The following is a 20,646-nucleotide window of genomic DNA, read 5'->3' as shown; positions in this document are numbered from 1 at the left end:
AGACAGACAGATAGATGTAACTAGAAACAGAGACACGTGTGAGGTTGAGAATGAGAAACACAGACATGGAAAGAACCAGAGCCAGAGCCAGAGCCAGATAGAGAGGGACACAGATCAAGAACACAGTCACATGGGAAAACCTGCGGAGGGGGAGAGAGGGATGAAGAGGCAGGGCTCCTGGAACCATGGGCTCCTGAGGGCACTCCCCTTCCAGCAGCATAGCATGTAGCAAACCTGTTTTTGCCAGTCACCGGCACTAGCTTTTGTTCTCCGCAAGCATGGGACAGACAGGATCATCTCACTGGGGTCCTCCAGCCAGACTGCCCAGCACAGAGGCTTCAACAGTCTGGAAATGCACCTACCTTGATTTCTACAGGGTCGTTCTGGTGGAAGTTGATTGGTGCGACCCCAGGAACATAGAAGGCGCGTGTATCACATGTGAGAGAGAAAAGCAACAGGGACCACAGCAACCAATCCTGCTTGGAAGAAGAGAGATCATAGTTGGAATGGAGGAAAGTTGTAAATCTCTCTCTGAGGCAGATCAAGTCATAGCACCTTTGCACCTGCTTTAACTGACCCAGCCTCACCCACACTCTGTTAAGTGTCACCTTCCAAATACCCCTGAGTCCCACAAGGCACTCCTTCTGCACTTCCAGAAATGAGTCACAAAGTGAGTGAAGTAATTACCACGGGGGCAAAAGGGAAGACTGCTATAGTAGCTGTGGCTTCCCACTTCCAGACCAATGTTCTTTTCACCACTATATGTTGTGTTGCTTTCCAACATAGCTAGCAGGAAACAAAGCTCCACAATATTCCACCGATTCCCTTTTCTCTATACAGGAATAGATTCACTTGGTCAGGAAGCTCCTATGTTACAAATATATTTTCCTATAAGCCATTCCCAGATTGTACTGACCCCATCACTCACCACACTCCTCCTGACTTAGCCCTAGCTATGCTGGCCTTCTTGCTGTCTCTAACCCTCAGGGCCATCACCCTGACCAGAATGCCTTTCCCATAGACACCTGAGGGGCTAATCTCATCCCTTATTCATGTCTCTCTCAAATGTTAGGTCCTCAGAAAAGTCTTCACCGACAAGCCTATCTAAAACAGCACCCTCGGAACTCCCATTACCCATTTTCCACTCCCATACTTCATTTCTCTTCCTGGACTTATCTTCCTGACATATTCAACATGCATTTGTTTCTTTGTGCAGTCTGTCACCCTCTGCTTGAATGCGCTCTCTGTGGGAGCAAGGACTATGTGTCCCCACTGCCTGGCACTCAATAGGCACTCAGTAAATGACCTGCATGCAGGAGAGTCATCTGGGGATTAAAGGCAAGAAAAACCAGCTATGGGCAGCCCTGGTGGCTCAGCAGTTTAGCGCCGCCTTCAACCCAGGGCCTGATCCTGGAGACCCGGGATCGAGTCCCACGTCGGGCTCCCTGCATGTAGCCTGCTTCTCCCTCTGCCTGTGTCTCTGCCTCTCTCTCTCTCTCTCAGGAATAAATAAATAAAATATTAAAAAAAAAAAAAAAAGAAAGAAAGACCAGCTACGGAAAAAAAAAAAAAAAAAAAAGAAAGACCAGCTACGGGCCTCAAGAAACACACTCCATCAAAACCTCTCTTTCCCTTCATTCACATGTGTCAACCCCTCAAGGAACTAGAAGAGCTTCCTGATTCCCTCTCTCCACCTGGTGTGAAAAAGGAACTCTTATCCAGACACCTGGATCACGGACTCCCTCTATCCCCTATACTGGTACAGCACTTCAGACCCTCGTTTCCCCTCACTGGACACTGGTCAGTGGCCTTCTGATCACCTTGCCTCCACAGCCTCTCTATCCTTCAAGTTATTGCCATACACACACACAAGCGCACACACCAGCACACATATGTGCACTCAGATGACTTTTATTGGACTCAGTTTCATAAGGAATCAGAATCATTCGTGGGGCCTGCCAAAAATGTAGACTCATCTCCATTTTTACCAACAGCACAAGCTAAGAAAAAATGGCTTTAATAGTTTAAGGTTCTGGGGCACCTGGGTGGCTCAGTCAGTTAAGCATCTGCCAGCTCAGGTCATGATCCCAGGGTCCTGGGATGGAGCCCCACATCAGGCTCCCAGCTCAGGGGGGAGCCCGCTTCTCCCTTTCCCTCTGCTGCCACCCCCCCCCCCGCATGTACGCATTCTCTCTAATAAATAAAATTCTTAAAAAAAAAATGTTTAAGGTTCTGAGCTTGGTGTACTTTTTGTAGATACATAGCTTGGTCAAAGTCTTAAAAGTAATAAATTCAGAATGTTTCTCTCTTGATTTGCTAGGAATGTTTATAAGTGTCTGCCAGCTGATGTTCATTATGAAATAAGAAACAACAGTGCAATAAAAACACTGAAAGATGACTAAGACATTGTATTCAGTAATCAAGGGGTCAGCACAACTCAGAGTAGGTAAAAGCAAGATCTTTAAAAGAAATGACAAGACTGGACGTTAGAAAATTATATCATGGGGTAAGATTCTATATAGGAAAAGAATACTTTCTACATTCTGTCCCTTAAAACCTTTTCATTTTAAAATAAATTCAGATTTACAGAAGAGTTGCAATGATACTATGAGAATTCCCATATACTCTTGACCCAGTTTCCTCTAATGTTAACATCTCATATAACCACGAGTGGGCAAGGCTTTTAAAAAATAAACTAGCTTAGGGGCATCTGGGTGGCTCAGTTGGTTAAGCATCTGCCTTTGGCTCAGGTCATGATCTTTGGGTCCTGGGATCGAGCCCTATGTCAGGTTCCCTGTTCAGTGGGGAGCCTGCTTCCCCCTCTCATCCTGCCTGTCGTTCCCTCTACTTGTGCTTTCTTTCTGAATAAATAAAATCTTTTTTTTTTTAATAAATAAGAAATAACCAGCTTTAAAAATGTTTTGAAAAAGTAGCACAATTATAGTAAATAATTCAAACACAGTACAAATGGGTATACCATGAAAAATAAATCTTCCTCCCACTTGGGCTCCCCACAGACAACTGCTAACACCAGTTCCTTGAAAATCCCTCTAGAGACATTTTATGTATTCATAAGGGGAAGGGCTTAGTAGTATGGGTTTGCCTTGAATGCAATAACAAAAACAGAATTTATTCTTTCTTTCTGTGATGGAAAGTCTACTGACTGTGGGCTGCCTCTAGCATCTGATTTCCTTTCAATCAGATTATTTCCTCCAACTGACCTGTTGTCAGAAGATTCTGGCCCACCCTTCCTGGAACCCTGTGCGAGGCCTCACTGGTCAGTCTTTAGAAATATGAGTGTTTTGAGTAAGAGAAATAAGCCCTATCCTCTTTCCCCTAATTCCTCTTTGTACCTGAATTCCAGTTAACTAAAATACAAGGAAAACAAATCCTGCAGTACTGGCATAAACTGCCACACAAATTTTGTTTTTTTAAAAAAACAACCCAACTCTGAATTTTTTTTTTTTAAGATTTTTATTTATTTGAGAGAGAGAGAGAGTGTGAGCGAGAGAGAAAACACACAAGCAGGGGGAACAGCAGAAGCAGAGAGAGAAGCAGGCTCCACACTGAGCAGGGAGCCTGACTTAGGGCTTGATCCCAGGGCCCTGAGATCATGACCTGAGCTGGAGGCAGACACTTGACTGAGCCACCAAGGCGCCCGAACTCTGAATTTTTGAAAGATGATGCAGAAAACAGACAATCCTCACACAAAGATACTACCAGTAAACCACAAATCAATTGATCTTAGAGCAAGGATCTAACAGATGAAAAATAGCAAAGGGTATTTCCTTAATGTGCTATAATCTTTGAATAATATAAGGTGATAACCAAAAAATTCAGAAGTCCAGTTTAGAAATGACTGCATCAAAATGACACTGTCGGGATCCCTGGGTGGTGCAGCGGTTTGGCGCCTGCCTTTGGCCCAGGGCGCGATCCTGGAGACCCGGGATCGAATCCCACGTCGGGCTCCCAGTGCATGAAGCCTGCTTCTCCCTCTGCCTATGTCTCTGCCCCCTCTCTCTCTATCATAAATAAATAAAAATTAAAAAAAAAGACACTGTCAGTTTTATATATGAAAATGTCACTATTCAGATATTCTCATAGGGCTGGAGGGATAATTATTTAGAACACTCCTTAGGGGGGCAATATGGCACTCTATCAAAAGCCCCCCCCAAGTGCATACTCTAACCTGCAATTCTACTTTGAGACATGTTAAGAAAAATATGGCAAATACCCCAAAATGTACATAAAAGGATGTTCACCATAGCGTTCATTTATTTTTTTTAAAGATTTTATTTATTTATTTATTCATGAGAAACGCAGAGAGAGAGAGAGAGAGAGAGAGAGAGAGAGGCGCAGAGACACAGGCAGAGGGAGAAGCAGGCTCCATGCAGGGAGCCTGATGTGGGAATCGATCTCTGGACTCCAGGATCAGACCCTGGGCTCAAAGCGACACTAAACCCCTGAGCCACCTGGGCTGCCCCACCACAGCGTTATTTAAAATAGTGAAATCAGGGGCACCTGGGAAGCTCAGTTGGTTAAGTGTCCAACTCTTGATTTTGGCTCATGTCATGATCTCAGTCAGGGTCATGAGGTCGAGTCCTGCATTGGGCTCTGTGCTCAGCATAGGGTCTGCTTGAGATTCTCTCCCTTTGCCCCTCCTCCTCCTTCACATAAATGCATGCATGTTCTCTCACTCTCTAAAAAAACACATAACATAAAAATTAATAAATAAAATAGTGGAATTGTTCACTGCCTTTAATAGTAAAATATCCATTATTAGTGGAATGGGTTACATTATGGTATATCCACTTACCTATTCATGTACTCAAAATATTTCTTAAGTACAAATGTTTAAGCTTTAGATTTAAGTAGAAAGAGCAGGGGATAGAACACTGCATAGTAGGATCTGCCCTTTTTAAGACAGTTATGTTTGAGAGAAATGTTTAGCAGGCAAAATGGGTTACCTGAGTGATGGACCTTCTTCCTTTCTGTATATCTCTATTTTCTAATTTTTCTTAGGGGGTTATAAAGCGATTTTATCATATCAGAAAAAATAGTAAGATAAATCAGGCAAAAAACAAAAAAGACAAAAACAAAAACAAACAAACAAAAAACCCTCCATCATTCTAAACATGGAGTAATTCTAGCTTGGTTTGGAAGGGCCTCCACCTGCTGGTCCCAAGATACCTTTCTATCAGCACCTTCTACCTTTCCCTTCTAAGCCTTCAGGAAGATCATCTTGGCTTTTGGTAAGCATACTTGTCAAGTGAGGCTTCCTTCAAGCCTCAGCTCAAGCTGTTTTTGACACGTGCCATCACCCTATTCAAGTTCTCTCGACCCTTGAAGGCCCAGTGGAAATGTTTCTTCTTTCAAGAATGCCTCAGATCTCCACAAGGGGAATTATTCTTTTCCTTTTTTTCCCAAGGCACCTTGTAAATATCTCTATGATGTCACTTGAGGCAGAAGAATGGAAAATACCCAATACCCAACTGAACTTTCACAACTATACATGTTCAAGGATTAGTGTTTAAGTTAGACATATTTAAATATGCACTAATCTAAGGCATTACTGTAGTACATTTCATGTTGAATTACAGTCATTTAAGTTTCTGCCATCTCTCTATCTGCACTAATTGCTTGCCTAGCTTTGTTATGGGAGTAGTCAAACAAATTAATAATAAACACCAACCAACCTCTGATCTAAAAAAAAACTATCCACTCACACAAACTGAATGCCATAGTTTTTTTTGTTAAGTTCTATGCCTAACTATGCTGGAACTCATGACCCTGAGGTCAAGAGTCACATATTACACTGACTAAGCCAGCCAGGCACCCCTGAATACTTTGGTTCTTAATCTTTGTTGTGTCCCCTTGAGAATCCGGTTTTTTTTTTAATCCTCAAATTTAAGGAGTGCTTGATACCTCCCACCTTTCCACCTCCCAGAACCTAGTCTGAGACTCCCTGAGAACATCTATTATCTCATACTCTATCTGTACATCTAGGATAGTGGTTCTTAATCCTGATGCATATTAGAATAACCTGGGAAGTAAATGTATTAAATTCTCAATCCAAACACAGAGAATGGCTGAATGGATAAAAAAAAAATAAGATCCAGGGATGTCTGGATGGCTTAGCAGTTGAGCATCTACCTTCGGCTCAGGGCATAATCCCAGAGCCCGGGATCAAGTCTCGGATCAGGGAGCTTGCTTCTCCCTCTGCCTCTGTCTCTCATGAATAAATAAAGAAAATCTTAAAAAACAAAAAACAAAAAACCAGGATCTAGCGATTTGCTGTCTGCAAGAAATTCACCTTATATCTAATCGCACACATGCGCTGAAGATAAAAGGACAGAAAAAAGATATTCCATGTAAGTGGTAACCAAAAGAAAAAGCAGGGGTGGCTAAACTCATACCAGACGAAATAGACTTTCAGTTAAAAACTGTGTCTAGAGGGGATCCCTGGGTGGCACAGAGGTTTGGCACCTGCCTTCAGCCCAGGGCGTGATCCTGGAGACCTGGGATCGAGTCTCACGTTGGGCTCCCTGCATGGAGCCTGCTTCTCCCTCTGCCTGTGTCTCTGCCTCTCTCTCTCTATTATGAATAAATAAATTTTAAAAATCTAAATTAAAAAAACTGTGTCTAGAAATAGAGAAAGTCATTATATAGTGACAAAAGAGTTGAAACAGTAAGATATAACAATTATATGCATACCTAACATCAGAGCACTAAAGGTATAAAGCCAATCAATATTGACAGATCTGAAGGGAGAAACTGACAGCAATACAGTAATAGTAGGGGATTTCAATACCCTATTTAAAATAACGGCTAGAACTTCCAGACAGAACATCAATAAATAGCTGACTCAAAAATCACTACAGACCAAATGGACATAACAGACATACATGGAACCTTCCACCTGATAGCAGAAGAATACACATTCTTCTCAGGTGCACACAGAACATTCTCCAGGACAGATTACATGGTAGGTTCACAAAATAAGTCTTAACAAACTTAAGATGACTGAAATCATTCCATGTACCTTTTCTGATCACAATGGAATGAAACCAGAAATCAATAACAAAACATGGGGAAGATGAAAACGCAAATATGTGAAAATTAAACAACACACTCTTGAACAATCATTGGGTCAAAGAGGAACTCAAATGGGAATTTAAGTACTTTAGACAAAAGAAAATAAAAATACAACATACCAAAACTTACAGAATGCAACAAAAGCAGTACTAGAAGTAAACAACTACATTAAAAAAAAAAAAGATGCCCCCCAAATCCAACTTTACACATTAAGAGATCAGAAAAATAACAAATGAAGCCCAAAGTTAGCAGAAGAAAGGAAATAATAAAGATTAGGCAGAAATCAATGAAAAGGAGAATTTTAAAAATAGAAAAAAACAAAACAAAACAAAAAACCCCAAAAAACCCTAGGCAGCCCCGGTGGCCCAGCGGTTTAGTGCCGCCTTTGGCCCAGGGTGTGATGATCCTGGAGACCCGGGATCAAGTCCCACATCGGGCTCCCTGCACAGAGCCTGCTTCTCCCTCTGCCTGCCTGCCTGTCTCTCTCTCTTTCTCTCTGTCATGAATAAATAAATAAAATTTAAAAAAAGAGAGAAAAAAAGAAAAAAGTCCCTATAACAGAAGTTGTTTTTTTTAAAAGATAAAAATTGACAAACTAAATGAAATGAAATAAAATTTAGCAGCACCGACAAGAGAAAAAGAGAGGGAAGGCTCAAATAAAATAAAAAGAAGAGACGTTATAACAAGTAGTTCAGAAACAAAAAGGATTATAATCAATTATACATCAACAAACTGCATAACTTAGAAAAAATGGGTAAATTCCTAGCAACACATAACCCCCCAAACTGAATCAAGAACAAAACATCGAAGCAGACCAATAAAAAAGGGGGATTGAATCAATAATCAAAGACCTCCCTTTGGGATCCTCAGGTGGCTCAACAGTTTGGCGCCTGCCTTTGGCTCAGGGTGTGATCCTGGAGTCCCGGAATCAAGTCCCACATTGGGATCCCTGCATGGAGCCTGCTTCTCCCTCTGCCTGTGTCTCTGCCTCTCTCTATGTCTATCATGAATAATAAAAAAAAAAACTTAAAAAAAAAAAAAACCTCCCTTCACAGGTGAGTTCTTCCAAATGTTCAATAAAGAATTAATACTAATCCTTTTTAAACTCTTCCAAAAATGAGAGAGGGAATACTTCTAAACTCATTTTATGAGGTAAGCATCACTCTGATACCAAAACCAGACAAAGATACCACAAGAAAACTATAGGCCAATATCCTTGATGACCACAGATGCAAAAATTCTCAGTAAAATAATAGCACACTGATTTTTTTTTTTTAAAGATTTTATTCATGGGAGACACAGGCAGAGGGAGAAGCAGGCTCCACGCAGGGAGCATGATGTGGGACTCGATCCTGGGACCCCAGGATCATGCCCTGAGCCAAAGGCAGATGCTCAACTGCTGACCCACCCAGGTATCCCTAGCACACTGATCTTAACAGCACATTTAAAGGAGCATACACCAAAATCCAGTGGGATTTATCCCTGGGATGCAAGGATGATTCAACATATACAAATCAATCAGTGTGATACGCCACAATAAAATGAAAGAAAAAACCCACATGATCATCTCAATAGACACAGTAGAAGAATATGACAAAGTTCAATATCCACTCATGATTTAAATTCTCAACATAAAAGGTATAAAATGAACTTACCTCAACACAATAAAGGCCATGCCATATATGAAAAGCCCACAGTTAACATCCTTATTTCTTGCTAATCAAAAATATATGTGTTCTGACCTTCCCCTCCCAGAAACCCAGACATCAGACCTTTTTGCCTTTTCCAATATGTGATTTGAAGCCAGGGCAGAGGATTACAATCTCCTGTTGTCATCAAGCCAATTAAATCTAAGAAGTTGCTCTAGTTTTACCTTCTTCGAAACAGAATCCTCCAATCTTAGGAGAGAGATGCTGCCCCAGACAACTGAAGGGCTCCCTGAGAGCTTAGGTTGCAGAAAGATGAAAAGCAAATCCTGAAAGACTTCAACATGCTTCTGTTTCAAAGTCTCAAACCAATAGCACAAACACACACACACACACACACACACACACACACACACACAAACCAAAACCAAAGGAAAAGACACAACAATGAGGATAATACTCACCCTTGTGGAAAACAACACTAAAAAGCAACAAGAAGCCATAGAGGCACTGAGCACTAGCCAAGTAAGTACAAGGCACTGTGGTACCCAGTCCTTTCCACTCCCTACTTTGTGCTAAGCACTTATAAACACTCACTTGCACCATTCCCACAACGACAACTGCCTGGGGATTTCTGTCACCATTTCATGGATGACTGCTAGTTAACCTGAGATCCAGAGATGAAATAAATTGCCTGAGGTCAGATGGCAGAGGCACAGATATGCTCTTTCCAGGCAAGTGAGCTGCCTTAAAAGACAATGAGCATGTAACGATGATCCTGATATAATGGCATCTAACACTGAATGATGACTATGTTCTATGAAATATTAAAATATAGAGCTATCCAAATTAGTACTGGAGAAGACGGAAAAGACTTATACAAACTGAAATAGAAGTGTTGGAAGCAAACTTTTAAAGATTTTATTTATTTTTTAGAGAAGAAGGGAGAGAGAAAGAGAGAGAATCTCAAGCAGACCCCATGCCCAGCAGAGCCCCACATGGGGCTCAATCTCACAACCCAGAGATCTGGACTTGGGTCAAAATCAAGAATTAGATGCTTAACTGACTGAGCCACCCAGGCACCCCAATATACTTTTATACAATCTTGACATGGAAAGTTTCCTAAGAATGAAACAAAATCCAGAAATTATAAAGAAAAAGGATATATAGGAAGAAGGAAGAAAAAATTTTAAATATATACATTATAAATAAAGAAAAACACTATTTGGGTAAAAATATTTACTACACATCTGACAAAGGACTAATTTCTTCAGTATACCAAGAGCTCGTATAAACCAATCAAGGACAAATAACCCAGAAGAATATAAATGGCAGTTAAGAAAAAAGGAAAAGTTCAAAACGCCAAACACAGAAAGATGGTCAACATCATTCATAATTTAAAAAATGCAAATCAAAATGACATCTGATTTTTTACCTATTGGGGATCAAAAAGCTTTAAAAAATCTGAATACACTAGATATAGGTAAACTGAGGAGGGCAATTTAGCTCTCTAGACCCTAAAATTTATATGGAAACACAAAGGACCCAGAACATCCAAAACAACTTTTAAAAATAACAAATTCTAACCTTATTCTATTTCTTTTTTTTTCCTTATTCTATTTCTACACTTACTGATTTTCAACAAATTGCCAAGGCAACTCAATAAAGATAGTTTTGTGGGTTTTTTTTTAAGATTTTATTTATTTATTCATGAGAGAGAGAGGCAGAGACACAGGCAGAGGGAGAAGCAGGCTCCATGCCGGGAGCCCAACGTGGGACTCGTGGGACTCGATCTCTGGGCCCCAGGATCACACCCTGGGCCAAAGGTGGTGCTAAACTGCTGAGCCACCCGGGCTGCCCAAGAAAGCATAGTTTTTTAACAAATGGTTCTTGGGACATTTAGGTAGCCACTTGCAAAAGGAACCTCACACCATACACAAAAATTAACTCAAAATGTTTCTTAGACACGAATAGAAAAGCAAAAACTATAAACCTTCTAGAAGAATAGCTATGAGAAAATCTTTGCGACCCTGAATTCAGCAAAGATGTCAGATACAACATCAACAGCACAATCCATATCTAAAAAATTGATAAAATAGATTTCATCAAAATTTAAAACTTTTACACTTCAAAAGCTATCATTAAGGAAATTAAAGACATGGACCTAGAGGGCATTATGCTAACTGAAATAAGTCAAACAATGACAAATATCCTATGATTTAATTATATGTACAACCTAAACAACAAAACAAATGAACAAAACAGAAACAGAATCTTAACAGAGAATAAACCAATGGTTCCAGAGGAGATGGGATGGGAGGATGGGCAAAATAGATGAAGGAGATTAAGAGGCACAAACTTCTAGTTATAAAATAAATTAAGTCGTGAGGATGTAAAGTACAGCATAGGGAATACAGTCAGGAATACTGTAATACAGTCAAGAGGATAACTACACTGACAATGGTAAAATGACAATGGTATTTTATAATGTATAGAAAATATCAATTCCCAAGTTGTACAACTGAAACTAATATATAGAATGTCAACTATACTTCAATTTTTAATTAAAAAATAAATAAAATGAAAGGTCACAGACTAGAAGAAAAATCTTTGTGAATCACATATCTGATAGAGAACTTCTATTCAGAATACATAAAGAATTCTTATAACTTCACGATAAAATATACAACCCAATTTTAAAAATGGGCAAAAGACCTGTATAGGGGATCCCTGGGTGGCTCAGTGGTTTAGCACCTTCCTTCGGCCCAGGGCGTGATCCTGGAGTCCTGGGATCGAGTCCCACATCAGGCTCCCTGCATGGAGCCTGCTTCTCCCTCTGCCTGTGTCTCTGCCTTTCTCTCTCCGTGTGTCTCTCATGAATAAATAAATAAATCTTAAAAAAAAAAAAAAGACCTGTATATATATTTCAACAAAGAGGATATTATACAACTGGCTAATAAGAACACAAGAAGATGTTCAATATCATTTGTCATTAGGGCAATGTGAACCAAAACCACAATGAGGGACACCATACATCCATAAGAATGGCTAACCTCAAAGACACAGACGATGACAAATGTGGACGAAGATGTGGAGAAACTGTAAAACCCTCATATACTGATGGGAATGTAAAATGGTACAGCCACAGGAAAGTTTGGCAGTATCTTTAAAAAGTTAAACATAAACTTACCGCGCTATCTGGCAATTCCAATCCTAGGCATTTACCCAAGAGAAAATGAAATAGTTATCCATACAAAGACTTGTACATGAATGTTCCTAATAGCTTTGATCACAAAAGTCCAATGCTGGAAACAATCCAAACACCCATCAATTGGTGAAGGAAAGAAATGTAGTACAATCATGCAATGGAATAGTATTCAGCAATAAAAAGGAGTTAACTCCCAATTCCTGTGACATTGATGAACCCCATAAACGTTATGTTAAGTTAAAGCCAGATGCAAAAGTCTACATGGTGTTTGGTTCTACTTATGGGAAATGCCCAAGAAAGGCAAATCTAGAGACGGAAAGATCAGGTTGGCTGGTGTGGGAGCAGGGACTGACTCCAAGTGTAAACTCCTTGGCTCTAAGGAAACCTACTGGGGTGACAGAAATAGTCTAAACTTTGTGTCATTGGGATGATGGTCGCACACGTCTACACATTCACTAAAACTCATTGAACTATACACTTAGAATCAGTTATTTTACGGTGTTAAATGGCACCTTTATAAACCTGAAGAAAAAAAAATAACCAGTTCAACAAAGGACTCATTAGAGATTAAACAAGTCTGGCAATGTAATGGTAATTACTGAAGGTGGGTGATGGGTTATAGAGATTCCTTATACTATTTCTTCTACTTTTGTAGATGTTGAACATTTTTTATAGTAAAAGTGGTGGGTTTTTTAATGATTTTTGAAATTTATTTGAGAGAGAGAGCAGGGGCGGGGAGCAGCAGAGGGAAAGGAAGAAGCAGGCTCCCCGCTAAGCAGGGAGCCTGACACAGGGCTCAATCCTAGGACCCTAAGGATCGTGACCTGAGCTGAAGGCAGACATCAAACCAACCAAGCCACCCAGGCGTCCCTGTAATAAAAACTGTTTTTAAACAGACACTTTTATGTGTACAAAAATATTCTGGAGAAAAGAAATTTTTAAATCAAAGACTATGTACCTCTGATGAATGGACTGGGAGTAGCTGGGTGACCTTTTCATTTAAAGCTTTTTAATCCTAACTTTATTGCATGTATATAGATCACCTATATTCAAAATAAATATTTACATTTTAAAAAGGAGAAGGAAATGGGCTGCCTCTGAAAATACTTGGGCAAATTCCCCCTGAAAATGTACAGAAAATGGGAGCAATAAGATGAGAATGATGCACAGGGGATTCTGGCAACAGATGTGTCAGTAACCAGTGCTTGTTTCAGCAGTACATATACTAAAATTGGAATGATACAGAGAAGACAGCAATGGCCCCTGGGGCAAGACGTGTGAGTAACCAGATCAGTAATAATCCCTAACCTTAGAGAGAGGACTATAGAACCCCCTGAGAATCTTATGTCACTAGATGAAAGGTACAATATACAGAGTACAGTCAATGATATTTTAACAGTGTTGTATGGTGACAGGTGGTAGTTACACTTGTGGTGAGCATAGGTTTAGAGTTGTTGAATCATTTTATGTGTGCCTGAAACTAATACAACATTTTGGGTCAACTACAATTTAAAAAAAAAAAAAAAAAAAAGGCTATAGACCCTGTTCTCAGAAAAAAAAAAACAATTCAAAACACAGATTCCAGGAGGATCAAGGACCTAGAAGTTCCTAGGCCTCAAATAAAACCCTTGTACTGGTTACCATTCCACTTTTTATGACTCTGATTTCATTATCTCTGCAGCTCAGACAGCCTGCTAAAGGATGTTTGTCCCATAGTTCGTTTCTGTAGGGAAGTTAGGGAGTAGCTGCTTCTTGGGAAATTCCTTTGTATCTTCCTTTAATTTTTAATTGGTCATCATAGGAACTTCCATGTGAAGTTCAGTCTGAAAAGCCAATTAAGTATTTAGCAAATACCTGTTCAGAGCCAAGAAAGGAGCGGGAGTCCTAACATGTGAACCAGCCCATTCAATGTTATTTTGCTTCATTTGGTTTCCAACTCACGAGACAGCATGTCAAGAAGCAAAGTGATAGCAATCTAGAAGCCCTTCATGCTGTAATCTAACACCCCATCACTGGCAAAGATATGGGTGACCTGGAAAGTTATAAAGCTCAAGAGACCCAAGAATCAAGGTCCTGCCCTCCCTATCTATTTTATTCTAGGGGGGGCTGGGCATGCAGAAAAACTCTCCTAAGAGTCCAATGAAGAAGTGCTAGGACTAAAAAGTACCCCTCACCTCCTAAAATTTGCTCCACCTAGTTTAAAAGGTGTGAATAATTCTTCAAAAAGAAAGGAGGCGGGGGGAGAAGAGGTTTCCTGTTGAGATCTAAAAAATCAGTTCATTCACTCCCATCTCTCTGTGGCCAGAAGTTAACCTTTTATCTTCTGGAGGCCCCTGCCTTGTAGTCTTCTTTCCCATTAATAGCATCACCTAGCGACTGAATCTGGCCTGTCTGAACAGCCTTTTTGGTTCCTGGTTCCCATTCCATGTTTCCTGCCACAAAAGCAGCACCTTCCTATACAGTAAGCTAGATTCTTCTATTTCCTTCTCAAAAATAGTTGCCATTTTAAGATCATGTAGTAACTGCTCCCCAGATTAAGAAAAAAAGAAAAGAAAAAGGCTGTGGGGCACAGTTTGCCAACAGTTAACTGGAATCAATTACCCAACCAGGTGAAGCTCCCCAAGAGTTCAACCACACTTGCATGAGGGCTAATGACAGCTAAGGACCACTTACCAAGCAGCCCCCACAGAGCTAAGGAACTCAGAGGCCAAAAAGAAAAAGAGGAAGGGAAAAAAAAAAAAAAAGAACCAAATTAGCCTTGGGAGGCTCTGAAAACGTAGAGTTCATTTCAGAGCCCACAGATACAGAGTTGCCGTTGAGCAGAGATACAGAGAAAGACTCAAAGCTGCACTTTGGGAGTAGGGAAAAAACCACAGCTAGCTGTGGAAGTCCCAGTGAAAGTAACTACCCTTCACCAAGCAACAGACCACTGGATCTAAGCCTTCAGGCCAGAAAGTGCACAAGTAAAGCACAAGAACTGCACTGACCTTCCCCTCTGGGCATTTATAAAAGAATGCTCAGTTAGTTGAAGCAACAGGCTTAAGTTGTTCACCTCTGCAAGACTTCAAATCTTGGAACAGAAAAATTACACAGAGCTTTGTGCCAGGCACTCTCCTCTTTATATATATATATATATTTTTTTTTTTTTTGAGATTTTATTTATTTGACAGAACACAAGCAGGGGAAGCTGCAGGCAGAGGGAGAAGCAGACTCCTTGCTGAGCAGGGAGTCTGATATGGGGCTCCATCCCAGGACTCCGGGATCATGACCTGAGCCGAAGGCAGACGCTCAACAGACTGAGCCACTCAGGCGCCCCTCCTCTCATATTTTAATAATCACAATGATCCTTTAAGGACAGAGTCACTCCTCATTTTAAAAATAAGGAAACTGAATCAGTACGGGATGATAAAAAGTTCTGAAGATGGATGGTGCTGAGGGTTGCGCAACACTGTGAATGTAATTAATGCCACCTGATTGTATACTTTAAAAACTTAAAATGATATATTTTGCTATATATGTTTTACCACACATGCACAAAGATTTTAAAAATGGTTAACTGCAGTTTTTTAAAAAAAAGCTTGTCCAAAGTTATGAAATCAATCACAGTATCAGATTCTAGCCCAGGGTCCTTAGACCAAGCCTTAGTTTTTTTCACCTGTAAAATGGGCTTTTGTAGGGATCACATGAAATATTGGATGGGCATATGGTTTATCAACTGAAATGTATTGTGTGAGTAGAAATTTCTCCCTTGAAATCAGGGCTCATAGGGGATTACCATACACTTTTAATAGCTTTTGAATCAGAATGTCAGAGTAGGAAACACTTTATAGAGAAACTAGTTTATTCAGGGATTGCAAAATCAAACACTTAGCGAGATCATGCAAGTGACCTAAACGGTGATACTACCCTGGGGTGATACAGGAAGGTGCTGAGAAGGAAGTCATGAGCAGGGCCCTGAATAGGGAATGCCCCTAACAGGGAATCTGGGCCCAAATTCTCAGGAGAAAATGAAAACCTAGAAGCTTTTAAATGTGAAATCTCCCAATTAAACGTTGGCAACCAGGGTGCCTCGGTGGCTCAGTCAGTTGGGTGTCTGCCTTTAGCTCTGGTCATGATCCCAGGGTCACAGGATTGAACCCCGAGTCAGGTTCCCTGCTCAGCAGGGAGCCTGCTTCTCCCTGTTGTCCCAGCTCATGCGCTCTCTCTCTCTCTCTCTCTCTCTCTCTCTCTCTCGTGCGCGCGCGCGCAAATGAATAAAATTTTTAAAAAGAAAATGTTGGCAACCAACTCAAAAACTTTTAAGTTCTGGGTCAGTCAAAACCAAACCAAACCAAACGAAACAACCTCCCCTCCCCACAAATCAAGTCCATGTTAGGATGTGGTCCATGGACTGCCGAACTTATAATCTGATGTACCATGAGTAGAAAATGAGGCCCAAAGATGCTAAGTGACTTGCCAGGGCACCCAAACTCCCTTCTAAATTGCCATAAGAATTCAGTTCCAACTTGTGCTTTGATTTTGTTTTTTAAGGACTATAAGTAGCACTTAGCATATCCTCAGAATACAAACCCTGGGGATTTCAGACAGTGGGAGGCCTGTCAGTTTAATGTTCATGCAGAGGTGAGAAATCATGTTAGGAAGGCAGAGAAGGAAGCAATGAAGAGGACTGAGATGGAACTGAGAAGTCCTGGGTGTCCCCAACAGTGCCCCATTTGGGAAACACTAGTGTCAGCAAATGGTTCAAGGATCAAAGCAGGTTGGGGTGTGGTAGGTGGCTATCATTCGTCTATGGCCAGATGGCCCTGCTCATCCTGGGTCCTTCCCACCTTCCTGCCAGTGCCCAGAGATCAAAACTCAACCTTCTCCACCATTCTGCGATTGATTCTTTTAATGCCAAGATCAAAGGGGAACTTTTGTCCAAGTTGTAAAAGAGAAACCAAGAGGCAACTTAATGTTGTTTCAGCCTCCTCTGTACTTCCTGAGAGGATTAAGACACTTCTTTAAAGGGACTGCTAGGAGAAACACATCTGAACCAGGGCCTGGTATTGGCACCTTAGCTCCAAGGAACACCGCGGCTCCTGCAGAATTCATGCCAGGCAGGGCAACTGGAGAGATCAAAAAGCACAACCAATAGACAGTAGCTTGGAAAGACTACAGAAACTATGATCATGGGGAGAAAAAGAAAAAAACAAAACAATAACCCTTAAATTTGAGTATTCTAGGGATCCCTGGGTGGCGCAGCGGTTTGGCGCCTGCCTTTGGCCCAGGGCGCGATCCTGGAGACCCGGGATCGAATCCCACGTCAGGCTCCCGGTGCATGGAGCCTGCTTCTCCCTCTGCCTGTGTCTCTGCCTCTCTCTCTCTCTCTCACTGTGTGCCTATCATAAAAAAAAAAAAAAAAAAAAAAAAAAAAAAAATTTGAGTATTCTAAACTACAGAATTTTCAAATTTAAATTTTGAAACCATCAAGTTCCACTAAAGTAATAATCCCCAGAGTATGTTCCATATTTTCAGTATTTCCATAAACAATGAGATACGAGCCTACCTCTCACCTAAGACCCAGGTGGATCAACTTAGTATCCTGTAACTTCATAAAGCCATCTAAATCCAGGGGTAGGAGGAAAGCAGGAAAACTAGAGAGAAATTCTGCTTACACCAGCTAATCAATCTACTGCCATGGTGGGAGAAGTCTTGCCCTGCAGGTTTAGGAAACACCCACTATGCTAACACAGACCTGAGAGGTGGCAGCCCAACCCCTGGGGAAGAAGAGCCATTCACTATAAAAAGGGAAGGAGGGAAAAGCCCATAAAATATTTCTAAAAACTTGTACCCATAACCCTAACTTTCGAAATAAAAGGACAAACCAAAAACCCAGCCTGTTCCCATAGTCACTAAATCCACTAGCTTAGTACCTCTTTGGTTGTATGAATTGCCAAACAAATTCATATATCCCAAAGCAGATCCACAGCTCCCCATCCCCACTGGTTGTGAAACAGTTAACAAGGGTGTGGAGACTATTCTGACTTCCGTTTGACAAAGTGCTTGACACAGGACAAACTCCAGTCTGTATGTGACCTCATTTTGCCTATTACACACATCCCTCCGTAATAAATTCACTTCCACACATCTTCACTATTGCATCAAACATGAAGTTTCTCATGCACTGGCCTATGTGGGTCACTGTATACATGATATCTTCAGTTTTTTAAAATCAGTTACTGTATCTACCACGAAAGCACAGGGTAACACTCCCAAGTGACAGGACATACACTGAATCGCTGTGCTTTTCACTGAGCTTAGAATAAAATCCCAACTCCTTCTCATGGTTTCTCTGCAGGCTGAAAACAGTTGACTCCCCTAATGTTCTGGAAGGGTGGGAAGCACCTATAGAGCAGTTTATTTCAAAATGCAGCCCTTAGACAGCAAACTGTAGACTACAATCCACTGCAATTATAAGCATGCTTTTAGAAACACAGCTGCTCCTGCCTCTCCAGTTTCATATTGAATCATCCCTCCCCCACCCCTCACCATGCTTCAGCCCCTCCAGCCTTGTGTTCCTCAAATATACCAAGCTCTTTCCCACGTTGGTCCTTTACGCTTGCAATTTCCTTTACTAGGAAGACTCTTTGCGTTGCTGGTTCCTTCTCTGACCATTTAATCCAAAGTACTTGCATCACTCCATTGCCTGCAATCACTATCACTTCGCCTTGCTATCTTCAGGGCATTTACCACTATCTACATTACCTTGTTCATCTACTTGTTTACTTGTTCACTGCGTCTCCTCAGACTAGAAAAGCTCCACAAGCTCCATCTTGACCCTCTAATTCACAGCTATACTCCTAGGTCTTGGCACAGAGCACACACTTTTGTTGATTAAGTCAACGTGTGACAGAAATATGTACTGCTAACTTATTACCTCTTAAAAACCTCTGAACAGGGCATGAAATATCCAGTGCAATGTTACAAATGCCACTTTAACTTTTTCCCTATGGCAAGGGAAAGTGTGACTTTTCCTGTTATATTCTTATACCATTCTTGTTCTGATTGTGGTCCAGAAAAAAATTGGTTTCAACATATCACTCATGGTTTAAATTGAAGTCTGAGACCACAGAAATCAAGCAAGGCTGGGATATCTTCTACCTGACCTCAGGTTCTAAATAAGGAGTCCCCTCTTAAGAACGCCTGGTGGCTCAGTCAGTTGAGCGTCTGCCTTTGGATCAGGTCATAATCCCAGGGTCCTGGGATCGAGCCCTGCATCAAGCTCCCTGCTCAGTGCGGGTCTGCTTCTCCCTATGTTCTCTGTCTCTCTCTCAGGTAAATGAAATAAAATAAAAAATAAGGAGTCCATTGGCAGCCCCGGTGGTGCAGCGGTTCAGCGCCGCCTGCAGCCCAGGGCATGATCCTGGAGACCCTGGATCGAGTCCCGCATCAGGCTCTCTGCGTGGAGCCTGCTGCTCCCTCTGCCTGTGTCTCTGCTACTTCTCTCTCTCTCTCTGCATCTCTATGAATAAATAAATAAAATCTTTAAAAAAAAAAGAATAAAAAAAGAAAAAAAAAGGAGTCCCTCATTAAACAAAAAGGATGTTATCTGTTGGTTAACAGAAGGAGGCAACTCATTGTCCGCCAGTAACCTACCCTTATTTGGAGAAAACCAACACCAAAGAATTTAAACAAGAATCTTCCTTTGCTAAAGTCAAATGTCACCTCCTTTTTTCCCCTGTGTTTTCCTTTACATTCACTCTTAGGATGAAAGTATCTGCTGAGGAAGCAACACACAGAAGATCTAGAAAAATCACTCAGGACGAAGTGACTTCAATTCTGGTTCTGGTCTCTAGACAAGCAGAATGTGAGCTGAGCTTCTGGAAGAAAGGCCACTCCTTCATAGGTCTGCTTCCAGGGTTCTATACTAGGAGCCAGGAAGTTCTGACCCACTTTCCAGGCACAGCTCTTTCACCCACACCCTCATCCATATACAGCCTTCATTCATCCTAACGAGCTCCATTCTAATGAACCTTCTTCCTAAAGAGCTGTGTGGGGCATCCAAGGGGAAGGCAGCCAGACAAGGCTAGGAGAGTGTTTTTCACAAATCACCTGCATCATACTCACTGGTGTGCTTATAGAAGTGCAGGTTCCTGGGCATCACCTAGACCTAACGAACCAGAACTTTGGAAGTGGGGCTCAGGAAACTGCATTTTTTAACATGCCTCCTCCCCACCCCCAACACACACACACCCCCAGAGTCTCAGGCACAGAGAAGTTTGAGAACCAATGGGATAAAAGCTCCCCAGGAGAGAGGTAGACGGCTGATTTACAGAAGACCAGATAAATGTTTAGAGGGAGGGTCTGGAGATAGAAAATGGAGGAGAGGGTGTAAGGGCATGCTCCGGGTAGCGGGGGTCAAGACCTGTGCGCGGTGGGAACCAACGGCTGGAGGTGGACAGAAGACAGGGAAAGGATCTGAGACGGGTCAGAGGTGAGGTCGCGTCCGCGGACTGGTCAGGACAGGGGGAGGCGGACCGCGGTGAGCGCAAAGTCTGGACGTAAGGAGGAGGAGCAAGGGCGGGAATAATAGGGCGGCTCTTCGGAGGGACCGAGGCTGGCAAGTGAAAATTAGCAAAAGGGGGTCACAGGAGGCGGAGACCAAAGCAGGAATAGGAACCGGCGGAGACGGTAACCGAGACCTTTCCTCCGACCGGG

General features: G+C 41.6%; 1 protein-coding gene across 3 annotated transcripts in view; it reads right to left on the bottom strand.

The window, feature by feature from the left end:
* TM9SF4 (transmembrane 9 superfamily member 4) overlaps nt 1-20,646 on the bottom strand; it is a 51,420-nt gene that overhangs the window by 29,464 nt on the left and 1,310 nt on the right. For 2 of the 3 annotated variants that reach the window (XM_072800520.1, XM_072800519.1), the window contains one exon: nt 363-476. In XM_072800520.1, coding sequence (XP_072656621.1) covers nt 363-476 — 114 coding nt within the window. Of the gene's footprint in view, nt 1-362; nt 477-20,353; nt 20,444-20,646 lie in introns of those variants that run through there. The other variant, XM_072800521.1, reaches the window with a different exon arrangement.

The sequence above is a fragment of the Canis lupus genome, chromosome 26, assembly GCF_048164855.1.
Source record: "Canis lupus baileyi chromosome 26, mCanLup2.hap1, whole genome shotgun sequence".
In the NCBI taxonomy this organism is placed as follows: domain Eukaryota; kingdom Metazoa; phylum Chordata; class Mammalia; order Carnivora; family Canidae; genus Canis; species Canis lupus.
This window is presented reverse-complemented; position numbering and strand designations above follow the sequence as displayed.